Below are 12,095 nucleotides of genomic sequence, written 5' to 3'. Positions count from 1 at the left end.
AGAGGGTGAGTGGCTCTTGCTGCTTCTTCAGTGTTTCCAGGTATGGGGGCCACCCCCCGGAATCCATGAGGCACACCGAAGTTAGGATGTCAGAGCAGCTCACCTAAGTCTTGCCTTCCTAAGTAAATGCTGGAGAGCCTTGGAGGTGTAGTTCCTTGGAGACCCTATAAAGGACTCAAGCTTTGTTGCTTTCAGTAGATCTGAGACCAAACCACTCACCATCAGCATGACTTAGATGTGATGACCTGGGCAGGTTATCTGCCAAAAGCGATAACCACCTTGCCATATTAAGCAAATCCTTCAGGACCATTTCTTGGCCCAATGAATTCTTTCTCTTTAGAGTACAAATGTGATAAAGACCCATTGTGGCCAGGGTAGGATTATAGTTACCACCTGGTCTCCCACTAACCATTGTTAATTCATTCAGAAGGTGTTCTAGACATTCACGAAGTGCCATGCTAGAGGGTTCTGGTTTCTTCAAAACAAATGCTTCTGGTGTACCGCTGGCTACCCTGACCAATCAGAGGAAAGAATTGTACAAAAGTCTGTCCTGCTTACTAACTGTTAACACCCAGACTAAAACAAGGTGTCCCACGGATCCCTCTTGACCTCACTCTCAACCCTTCTGCTCAGGCACCGCTCCATTAACCTCTTCCTCCATGGCTATCAGAGATTTTGGATAGAAACAGAGGAGTATTCTTTTGAAGAGAAACTAGTACAGGATTTGGCTGTAAGTACTGACCCAGCTGGAAGCAGTATGGGTGTGAATGGATCTGACCTCTGTATTTGCGTGTGTGTTCTAACAGTTAAACATTCACAAAGAATCGGGCATATCAATTTGAAAAGAACTAACTGTATAAACACTCAGAGAAGGCCCTGCTAAGGGTCATAAGAGCCAGAGGATGAATTTTGCTTGGAGGTGCTAGAACTGTTACCATCCTCCTCATCATTATTAACAACTAATATTTCTTGGGATGCACAGCCATGCGATGGGAAGTTCATGCTAAGTTAAGTTTTGAGCACCATCGGTTGCAGGAGGCCACCCCGCCCTAACCCAGGCTCTGCATTTCCGGTCAGAGGCTCTGCTTTAGGGAAGGCACATCTGAAGCCCCTTCCTGCACCTTGTGTTTCTCTATGCGAGCCCTACAGAAAATGTGTCGTGCCCTGTCGCTAACAGACTTCATGCCCCCAGAATGACTTAAAGCAACATGCAAGGGGACAAAACTTATTGCAGAAGCACCACAAAACCTCGTCATGGTACAGACAGAAAATAAACTTTTCTCTCCTTTGGCCAACCCATGGTTCTTTTTTTTTAAATCCTTATTTCTCCCATTTATTTTTTCTCTTATCCCTTACTCTTTCTGTTAATCTCACTCTGTGTGTCTCATACTCGGTCTTTCTTCTGTTTCTTTCTCCTTCCCTAACACCCTCTCTTTCTTTTCCTTCTCCCTCTTTTTTTTTTTTTTTTTTTTTTTTTTTTTTTGCATTTAATCCTTTCTCTCCCATTTTTCTCCCATTTGTCTTCATGCCCTTTGTCCTTTTCCTAGAGTCCCATCAGTGAGAATGATAGTTCCTCGGTTTTCCCAGTTCCTTGATGAGTGTGAGGTTGACAACGAGCATCACTTTGGCCCTCCACTTCTCAGTCATTCACGCAGCCTGTGTAGTTCTCACCAGTTTACTGAATGTGGTACACCCTGCAGGCTGTGCTGTTGCTAGAAACTCACTTTTACCCCTGCGTCAGACGCGATTTCCTTTTCTGTAAAAGGAGGTTGAGAAAAGACTTAATGAGGGGAGTAACTGCGAGGCTTGCAGCTCCATGCTGGGATATCTCTGAAGCAATAAGATTTTTAGAATCAGCAGTGAGGTTAGGAAAGAAATGGTGAACTGGCTTGAGTCTAGGATAGTATCAGACCCCAAATGGCCTCAGTGCTTAATAACCCTTGTCCCACCCTATTTCCAGCCCAGCTCTCCAAGAGAAATTTCAGATGTTAACTGAGAGGTCCAGCCTCTCAGGGGACTCTCCAGAGCTTCCCTCCTGAATTTGGGTGCCCAGGGCTTGCATGAGAGTTCTGCTGACAGAGGACTCCTCCCCTGTGGTCAGGCTTTTGCTTTTCCTTTCATCTCGTTTGAACCTAAAATTGCTGTTTCTTTGATTGGCTGAAATATATATTATACATATATATACATATTTTGTCCCAAACCTTGCATCCTTGGGGCCTCTTGTCCTGAAATAAACATATGACATAGTGGTTTCTCTTCGTGCTTTTATCGGACGCACTCTGTGCTTTGCGCTTTGCCGTCTCTTTGTTCGCATGCATTTATGTGGCGCATGCTGAGATCCATGCCTAAAACCTGTCTGTATTGGTTTGTGTAGAAATCCCCCAAGGTGGAAGAGGAGGAGGAGGAGGAGATGGAAAAGCAACCAGACCCACTTCATCAGATCATTCTCCATTTTAGCCGCAATGCTCTCACGGAGAGGAGGTCAGCACCACCAGAACTCCCTGCTTCTCCCAGGCACGGTGCTGCCAGCCCCACACCTTCGTCTCACAGCGGGCAGTGCCCAGAAAGGGGATGACAGATTTGAGCGGCCCTCCTTGCTGCCCTATTGGCCATCAAGAAACATCTAGGCAAACTTATGAGCCACAGCCCTCTCGTCGTAATGTCAGATGTGGAGGCTGAAGATTAGCATGGAACGGTTGCCTTCCAACCTGAATTCCATCAGCCAGTGCTTTTTCACATTTTCAGAGTAGTTTCTAAGAATCTGGGTGAGAGGAGGGTTTTTCTGATTAATTCACTGGTATCTATAATGTAAGATCTCTGTGGCTCTTAGTCTTTTCTGCTGGGTCCAAAATGTAGCCTGCTAAATATTTCCTCCATTCTTTCCAGCAAACTGGAAGATGACCCTTTGTACACGTCCTATTCCAGCATGATGGCCAAGGTACACCTGCGTTTCTGCCCCTTGTCTCAGCCTTTCTGTCTTCCCTTTTACATCTGTGGACACAGGGAAACTGTCATTTTGAACAGCGGGGTGTAGGACTCGGTCATGACCTGGGTTCCAGGCACTGCACAGTTCATGTACTACAGGGGTGACATTAGTAAACTATTCCACTGTCCTCATAAGGAAACTTTGAAGCTTTGCAGAAATGGTGGATGCCAGCATGTTGTACACATGGCGGCTCCAGGCCCGCTATGGGGAGTTCAGGCATACAGACTATTCTTACCTTTCCAGTCAACGTTGAGCACACACCCAAAAGTTCCAACATACCTGTAGGTGAAGGAAATTCAGTACATTTGGAAATAGGCTTTAAAACCTGGAATGAGAGCCTAGTGCTCTGGCAAAGGCGAGTTATATTATTCCTATGTCATGGAGGGGGATAGCGGCCACCAGGATGCTGAGTAGTAAGAGAACTGCTCCTTCTCAAACAGGCAACCCCCCCCCACCACACCCCGTCTGACAGAAAGAGGGATTTGTGGACTTGACTTCTTGCCAAGGCCCTGGCTTTTGTGTAGAAAGGGCATTCCCAGCTTCATGTACATGTATTCTGTGGTTAAACTGGATGGGTCGCCATTGACTGTATGAGCTCAGGGTTCCCACTTCTCCTTTTGGAACCCCTTGGTAACTACAAAAAAGACATTTTGAGTAGAATGTTGCCCCACAGTGGTCAAAATGTTCTTGGTTTTCACAAGTGCTGAGATCCTGAGGTGCCTATGAATTACATCTCATCCCATGCCCTTGCTCTGTAGAACAGTCTCGTCTGTTAGACTCACTTTCATTTGTCTCCTCCTTTCTCTGCTCCGTGGAATCCAGAGTTGTCAGAGTGGGGAGGACGAAGAAGAAGAGGAAGACAAGGAGAAAACATTCGAAGTAAGTTTTTATGAAGATTGGCCAAAGCCAAAGCCAACTGGCAGGCCCTCAGAGATGGGTGCTGACATGAACCATGTGCCTTACCCACCGCATGTATCTGGTGGCAAAAACAAGAGTCTGTGCGCACAAGGCACACCCACTAGCCACAGTTCTCTTGTCAGTCTTCTGGAGCAAACCCCCCTCACAGGTTGGGTCTTCTGGGAAATTTTGCACTCCTACCCAAATATGGTAGTAACAGGGGACAGAGAAGGACAAATTCAAAGATCCAAAAAATGTAAACTCAAAGCAACGGAAATACTGAGATGGTTTTGCATCCTTATTCTGTAAATGTCATTAGTCGCAATTTTGATTTTGAGGCAGTGTGGGACATGGAATTTCCCAAGATAAAACCATATTAATTTACTGATAACTCTCTTCATAGACAAAGTGTGTAACAGTAAGATCAAATTAATAAAATTACAGTTCTGGAAGGCCTTGGCATTGTAGTGTTCCATATCTAGAAGAGTCTCTGTTAACGGCGATCTGAGTATTCTAGATAAATGGGTGTTTTCTACATTTGGGCAGATAGGCTTCAGCTGAGCCCTCAGCAGCCTTCCCTGTGTGATGAAACATGGAAAACAAACCCATTTTAATCTGGGGTCACTTCCTAGAATGAGAGTATTACAGGAGAATGGGCTATGTTTCCTACCAGTATGAAAAGTAGGAAAGTCATCATCAAACTATGAGTGGTTTGTGGATGGACAGTTTTGGAAAGCTGACATAGTGTCTGGAAATCAAATTCAGAAGATTTCCTTATCCAAAATTATGTGTGCAAGTACAGATTCTCTTGGTTTACGTTTGCATGGCAAATGGCCCAAGGATAAACAAGTTTTTCCCTGCTTTGTTTTTTTTTTTTTTTTTTCCCCAGGAGAAAGAGATGGAAAAGCAGAAAACCCTCTACCAACAAGCACGGCTGCATGAGCGGGGAGCTGCAGAGATGGTCCTTCAGATGATAAGTGCCAGCAAAGGTGATTCCGTGACTTTGTGGCTAGGCCCCCATCGCTCCCACAGAGACAGCATGCTGTGAGATGAAATCATTATTAAAGAGTCCTGATAAAGCCCTGTAGATGTGATTTACCCTCCGTTTTTTTGGTGATTCAATCGAATCTTCACCATGGCAGGTGAGATGAGCCCCATGGTGGTTGAGACTCTGAAGCTGGGCATCGCCATTCTGAATGGGGGCAACGCCGGCGTGCAGCAGGTACGGGGGGCTCCCACTGGGTCGTGAAGACTTCTTGGGGTATACCTGTTGGACAACTGTCATGCTCTGGGGAAGAGTATTGGCTCTGCTGAGCAGGGGGACCCCCCAGAAGCACCCCTGCTGGTGTTTGTCCTTAGTGGCCAATTACATCAGAGTTGCCAGGAACACAGGAAAAGACAGACCCGGGAGTTTATAGACAAATGTGTACTCAACAGAGAGGGTTTAGCTGGGGTTCTAAGCAAAAAACATCCAGGTTTTTTTCATGATTGGATGATTTTTTGCATAGAGAGGCTCTAGAGGACATTTACTAAGCCTTAGGTTTGTACTTTAACTGATTGTGTTAGTTGTCATACCGTGAGCAAGGAGCCCAACCAGTGAAGTGGAGTTCATAGCCCCAGACACCTGTTTCCTGTTCATTGGTTCATTTGTTCATTCATTCCTTCACCACATTGGGATTGCTGACTCTGCACTGAGGGCAGGCTCTGTTCTGGGATGGAGAGCGTAGTACTTAATAATGCAGCAAAATGGCCCTGCCTGCAGGCATTCACTGAGGCAACACGCGGAAGCCTAGCGTGGAGCTCCAGGCACAGGGAATCCAGGCAGCAGTGTCTGAATTAAAGCTGGCTGCAGGAGCCAGGAATATTCTGGTGTCCCCAGGGCACTGCAGGCTCCGGCTGAAAGCCTTTGTATGCACAGGAAACTGACATTTGAAAGACTCGTGGTATTTGTGAGGGTTATAGCACAGGGCTCGTGAGAACCTCCAAATTCCTAGCTACCACTATTACATATAATCTGCCTCAGCCTTTAATGCATCCCAAACAAATTTGTCATGAAAGAACTACCATTTTCTGAAACACCCTTCACCTTCTGTTCTCTTCCATCACCACCCCATCAGGTGATTTTCTTGCAGGACATTTTTTTAAAAATATTTTTATGATGTCAGACATCATAAGTTCCTGCATTCCCAGTAACAGAGAACAGAGAAAACAAAGTCTGATTGTAAGATACTGAGCTCTCAACTAGGCTTTTTCCTGGCTAAGCTCCTTTGCTCCAATGCATCAGACTCAGCTCATGAGTTTTTCAGATGATACTCCAGGAACGTTTTACTAGATCACAGTCTTGGTGCTTATTCCCAAGTGGGAGAGGCTTCAAAGAGTAAATCTATGAATGTCAATGATCTACTGTACTGCCCTGAGCAGAAGTAACAGTGGACCTTTACAAAATAAAATGTCGACCTGAAGAGATTCTGGTTCCATAGGAAGAGGGTGGGTGGGGCTCAGGCACATGGAAGGTGGAAAGCCACTGGTGGTTCTAATGCTTACCCAACTTTACGAACCACCACCCTGGACATGACGTCATGTGACTGGGACTTGACATTTCTCCATTCTAGTTGGGAGGGTCAGTACTTGTGGTGTAATTTACATCACTTTTCCTTTTGAAATATGTCTCCCTTGTAGAAAATGCTAGATTACCTAAAGGAGAAAAAGGATGCTGGATTCTTTCAAAGCCTTTCTGGTCTTATGCAGTCTTGCAGGTAAATATGGGAAAACCACCTATAGCATTTTTTTCTGTTCAGAAGGAAAAGGAATGGGGTAGGAGTGGGACCACAAAATAAACTAGCTTATCATGGAATTGTTGAGGAAGGACTTAACCTGCTTTAGAAAGCTAAGAAGGTCGGTATTGTTCCTCCAGCTTCAGGCTTATATTCAAATAGCATACAGAAGGGGAAATGTAATCTCCATTAGACAGACACACAAACACACACAAAAACACACACCTAGTTTGGTTTTTTGATCGATCACCTTTACCTCCTTTTCTTTGGTATGTCATTTTCCTCAGACCTGAGTGTTTCTCCTAACACATATGCTCATAAAAGCCAAACCAGGAAAGAATGGAAAAGCGGAGGAATGCCTCAGTATTACTCAAGGCTATGTTTTCGTTAGGCCCTCTGTTCATCTTCATCCTTAACAGTTCTTTGAGCCTGATTAAGTATTTGGTGGGTACATATTTTGACACAGGCATTTCAGCAGAGGTCCATCCTAACATGGGAACATTTTGCCATAGCCTAAAAAACAAAGCATTGAACTTCTACTTTTATTACCACATATGTAACCTCCTCTCATGGCTGACCCCCTGATGGATGAATGATGCAGAGCCATAAGTTGTTTAAGGTTATCATGCCTACTCATTTTGGAAACAAGCTAGCAGTCTTTCTAAGCATCAGCTTACTCTCTAAGATTCATATGTATTTTGAATAGTCTGTAACTCGTTCTAAAAGAAATCAGAGTTATAATTATCTAGCTAATTTGCATCTAATTAATATTCTTAAAAATAGAGTTATTACGTTTTCCACTTAAAAATTTGCAAGATGGACATACTTCCCTTTGGTGGACTTCATAATTTTGCTAACCTTGTTTGATGGAATAAATATTTTATGTACCCTGGGGTGAGAGGGAACATATTTGAGCTGCAGTACAATCCCTTTTTCTGAGCTCCATTTTTTTTCCCACACCAACAACCAACTCGTTTATTACCTCTCTCAAGAAAAGAAAATGTAATATTGCCAGGCCTGACTTCACTGAGTCCACTACGTGTGGACTCAGAATGACAAAACTCAAGGCAATTCAGTTCCATGTTGCCCACAAAATTCTCAATTAAATTTCTAAGTGTTCTCTTAGTAGTATCTAATACTTCATATTATTAAACTCATTCGTAATTATGGCTTAGAGGGACAGGTGACATGCCTTTAGAGGCCAAGTGAGTACTAACAGAAGTTTTAAGATATTTCATGATTTTTGTTAATTATAAAAATAATACATATTGGTAAAATACCAAAACATTAGAGAAATTAAAACATTTGAAATGGGTGTTTTGGAATGGAGTAAGGATCAGAAATATCTGTTCCCTCAGATACTCTCCTGAATCAGAACTGCTCCTCTTTGTCCAAAGATCCTACTTCCCTGCTCTCTTCCCTTAACAACAAGGCTAAAATAGAAAGATGGTTTTGTGTTATTGAGAAGAACTTTTCTACACCAGAATCTGGGAAAAACCAACTATATGGCAATAGGAATTTTCACTGTTTTCTCTTTAAAATTCATCTAACTTGCAGAAGATATGTGGCTCCCTAAAAGGGGTAAAGAAATGATGTGGTTTTTTTCCCTGACATCTTTCCAATCCAATGGTCATTTCCTTTGCCTGGTGGTACCGGGAAGGCAAAGTTTTACAGAATCTTCATGGATTCAGCCATAAGCTGCCTTAGCAGCTGTGTTTTTGTGAGACATAACCCATGTTAGGGTCTATTAAAGCCTTTCAGATTGGGGAAGGAGAATCTGTTAGAGAAACAGAATGAGCCCCAGTTGGAAATAATATGGTTACACGTTGTCCTCCTTATCAAACTCTGTGGTTGTACTAGGTAGGATTTGGGGGTGGCTGTGATTGGGAAGTTCACAGAAAGTGGAGACCAAAAAAAAAAAAGGCTAGCTTGTTTCAGGTTCAGGGACACCACTACCTCCAGAAAGCTTAACCTCTGCTACTGTTGGCTTTTGAATGACACAAGAATTCTAAAAGGGTGTGGCCCTTTGAACTCTGAACTCCGAAGCACTGTCCGTGAGCATTCCTCCCAAGCCCTAAAACCACAGTTCTTATGATTCAGGGAGAAAAGAGGTAAATGTGGGAGGGGAGCATTAATTTGTGCAGTTTAAAGTAGACTTTCTTTAGGGAAATCGCAGAAACAGATTATTCCTTCTTTATTTGGGAAACCTTTCTAAATCTTCATGCATAAGAAAGAACTCAATCTGGACAAACAAGGGCAGTCATTGTAAGTTCTTCTGACCCCTCTCAGTGCATGCCTGAGAGCTTATAGGCATCCTTGGGCAACACTCTTGACGCAAACCCAGGGAACTGCTAGGCTTTGAGCCACACGGCACTGTGTTAGACCATTTATGATAACCCAAGGACAAGATATTCTTAGTCAATAAATGCACTGACATTAGAAATCCATTTTCCCAGTGTGCATAGCCCTGAACCTTGTTTTCTCTCGTCTCTTACAAGTGTCCTTGATTTGAATGCGTTTGAAAGGCAGAATAAAGCAGAAGGCCTGGGTATGGTTACTGAGGAAGGAACACGTAAGTAACTAATAAATGTGGAGGCTGTTCTCTCCCTGGTTACCATAATTAACTATTTCTGGTTAGAGCCCCTACTCAGTGCTTCTTAATCTGCAAGGACTTGCCCAATTTCAGCAAACTCTTCCCATTGGTAGCTTTGATAAAGGCTGGATGTAATCACAGAGCCAGCCTTAACTAAACACAGTTTATCATGGTGTTTATGGTTTTTCTTACTTTGCCTTCTGTTTTTCTCTTTTCACCAGTCATTGTGCGTGAGCGTGGTAAGTCTGAGAGTCTGGCCCCAGTTGTCTACCATGCATGTGAGTCCTGCGGTGTAGACACATTTTTTAGGCTTGGTAGTTGCATGTGAAGCTTAACTCAGTATTCTGATGCTTAATTAAAGAAGCATTTTCCATCCGTAAAGCATGGGTTCTGGACTGTGAGCCATTACTGCGAGCAGCCTAGCTGTTTTCCTGACAAACGCATTCCAGGGCTCACTTCGTTGGCTTGGTTCCAGGTTACTGGGGTTTTCCCCCCTTCATTTAAAGTTCCCTTTCTGAACTGTTCTGATGCAGGCCCTTTGTCACTTTTGCGGCTATTTGCCTTGCAAAGTGGTCTGGGTTGAGAAGCCAAACAAATGCTCACCAGTATTCTGTTTTCAAGGTGAAAAAGTACTCCAGAATGACGAGTTTACTCGTGATCTCTTTCGGTTCCTGCAGTTACTTTGTGAAGGACATAACAGTGGTAAGTAGAACAGATTGATTTGTCAAAGGAAAACAACATTCAGGTGCCAAATTATGATTCAGCTCAGGATGCCACATTTCATACAACCAGCTGCTGACTCAAGGACAACAGTTAATCCATTCCTCAATAAAATTTAAAAAAAAACAAAAAAACAAAAAAACCCTCATTGGAAAAATGACTTGAGCTTAAGGGCTGGTGTTGTTTAGCACCACCCAGACTGAGTGGCTTCCAGAATCTTCAGAAGGTGACTCTAAACACCCACCCCTCTCCGTCAAATCCCTGGGGCTCGTTAAGTCCTCTTTCTGGCCTCACAAGGATGGGAGGGGTCAGGGAAGGACCCTGTCCTGCAGGACCCAAACGGGGTGATCTTGTAAGGCTTTTTACACAGCATGTCTCTTCTGAGTTTAGCCAAGAGTGCTTGCCCAGCGTCCTCGGCATGACGAGAGAGGCCCTAACATAGCCCTGGTGTTCTTAGACTTTCAGAACTTCCTGCGGACTCAGATGGGCAATACCACCACCATAAACGTCATCATCAGTACCGTGGACTACCTCTTGCGTCTGCAGGTCAGTGGGCCTTGGACGGTGGCATGGCTCACGCACATTTCCAGAAGCTAAAGACTATTGCATAGGATCAGGGAAGGCCCAGGGTCTGGGCCAGCCCCAATAAGAACAGTGTTATATCCTATGTCCACACACTTATGAGAAGTCAAATACCTAAAAACCTGTATTTGAAAACTGAAATAGGGGGAGTGGTTAAGTATCCAATCATCTTGGATGAAATGCCAGTTTACCTCAGTTTTGCCAGTGAAAACCTCACCACAGTGCCCGAGAGCCACAATACGTGAATGGAAACAGATTTTCACTAGAAAAGAGAGGTACAGGAGATAGTGGGAATAGGATGAGTGTACAAGTTCTTAGTGCCTGAGAAGTCACTCTGTTTAACTGTTTGAATGAAATCCTAATAATGACAGGAAAATCTACACAAACATTTTAAAAAAAGGATTCTCTCTCCTCTCTGCTAAGTCTTCCTCCTGGTTCTGCCACTTACTAGAGCAATCTCTTTAACCTCCCTGTGTTCTGACATTCTCATCTATAGAATGGGTAGCACCTGTCTCATAGGATGGTTGCAAAGATGGAGAGATGTCCTACAGGGCCATGGGTCAGAATAACCTCTGGCACTTCCCAGTGTTAGCTCTTATGTCCCTGCTCTTGTGCCAGTTAGTTGGATGATAATTATGATTACCTTTAATGTACATTTTTCATTGTGAGTGAGTTTTCCTGCCTCGTGGTCACCCGTGTCCTGCTGAACACCATCCTCTCTCCTATCTGGTCTTTTTTAGAGGAGTATATGCTCTTCAGAGATGCTAGGGATTAGGTATCTCTGAGCTTCTTCCTAGGTTTCTGTACTAAGGAGGAGGTCATAGAAATGTGGGTTTCTCCTGTACTCTTTCTGAACCTTGGGTTTTTAGCTTCACTGACTGGAAGTTTAAGAAACACTTAACTCTCCTTGTTTGTTCTTAGGAGTCAATCAGTGATTTCTACTGGTATTATTCAGGGAAGGACATCATTGACGAATCTGGACAGCACAATTTTTCCAAAGCTCTGGCAGTCACGAAGCAGATTTTCAATTCTCTTACAGAATATATCCAGGTACGTGCTGCAGAGTGCAGGCTTGAGAACAGAGCTTTTTTAATGCCCCGTATTTTGTATTCCCTATGGAATAATAGCACGGCTTTATGGACTGTGCCTCCAGACCTGGCACTGGCAATGTGGAGCCACGAATAGGAACCACGTATAGAAGAGTATTTCGAGAGGACTACTCTCTAGGAGAAGCTACAGTTCATGGTCTTTCACTGTGATCTGTTCCTAGCATTGGCACACACTCTTTGCATTTACCTAGTTACATTTTCCTTTCCCTCTTAGATTGAAAATTTTTGTGGGTGGAAAATTTCTTATTTGATCTAAAATTCTTCATTTCTAGCATGTGTGGATCACCCTAGCTACTCATTAAGCATGAGGGGTCGAGTGCACAATTGATAGAATGAAGGAATAAAGAGATAAATGATGTTGAGTCTTGGGATGAAGAACCTATAAAGTTTGTCAGAAAATAAACTCCTTGGAAAAGAGTTTAGCAGCACATAAA

The 12,095-nt window shown here is 43.6% G+C and overlaps 1 protein-coding gene across 1 annotated transcript in view; it reads left to right on the top strand.

Annotated features, from left to right (window-relative positions):
- RYR3 (ryanodine receptor 3) overlaps positions 1 to 12,095 on the top strand; it is a 352,315-nt gene that overhangs the window by 308,750 nt on the left and 31,470 nt on the right. The window contains exons 74-85 of the mRNA XM_059183407.1: positions 634 to 730; positions 2,375 to 2,481; positions 2,887 to 2,938; positions 3,809 to 3,865; positions 4,773 to 4,872; positions 5,026 to 5,105; positions 6,563 to 6,639; positions 9,156 to 9,229; positions 9,472 to 9,489; positions 9,872 to 9,952; positions 10,428 to 10,516; positions 11,474 to 11,602. Of these exons, the coding sequence (XP_059039390.1) occupies positions 634 to 730; positions 2,375 to 2,481; positions 2,887 to 2,938; positions 3,809 to 3,865; positions 4,773 to 4,872; positions 5,026 to 5,105; positions 6,563 to 6,639; positions 9,156 to 9,229; positions 9,472 to 9,489; positions 9,872 to 9,952; positions 10,428 to 10,516; positions 11,474 to 11,602 (961 nt within the window). The remainder of the gene's footprint in view (positions 1 to 633; positions 731 to 2,374; positions 2,482 to 2,886; positions 2,939 to 3,808; positions 3,866 to 4,772; positions 4,873 to 5,025; positions 5,106 to 6,562; positions 6,640 to 9,155; positions 9,230 to 9,471; positions 9,490 to 9,871; positions 9,953 to 10,427; positions 10,517 to 11,473; positions 11,603 to 12,095) is intronic.

This window comes from Mustela lutreola, chromosome 7 (genome assembly GCF_030435805.1).
Source record: "Mustela lutreola isolate mMusLut2 chromosome 7, mMusLut2.pri, whole genome shotgun sequence".
Taxonomy (NCBI): Eukaryota; Metazoa; Chordata; class Mammalia; order Carnivora; family Mustelidae; genus Mustela; species Mustela lutreola.
Note: the sequence above shows the minus strand (reverse complement) of the source record. Positions and strands in the feature narration are given on the sequence as shown.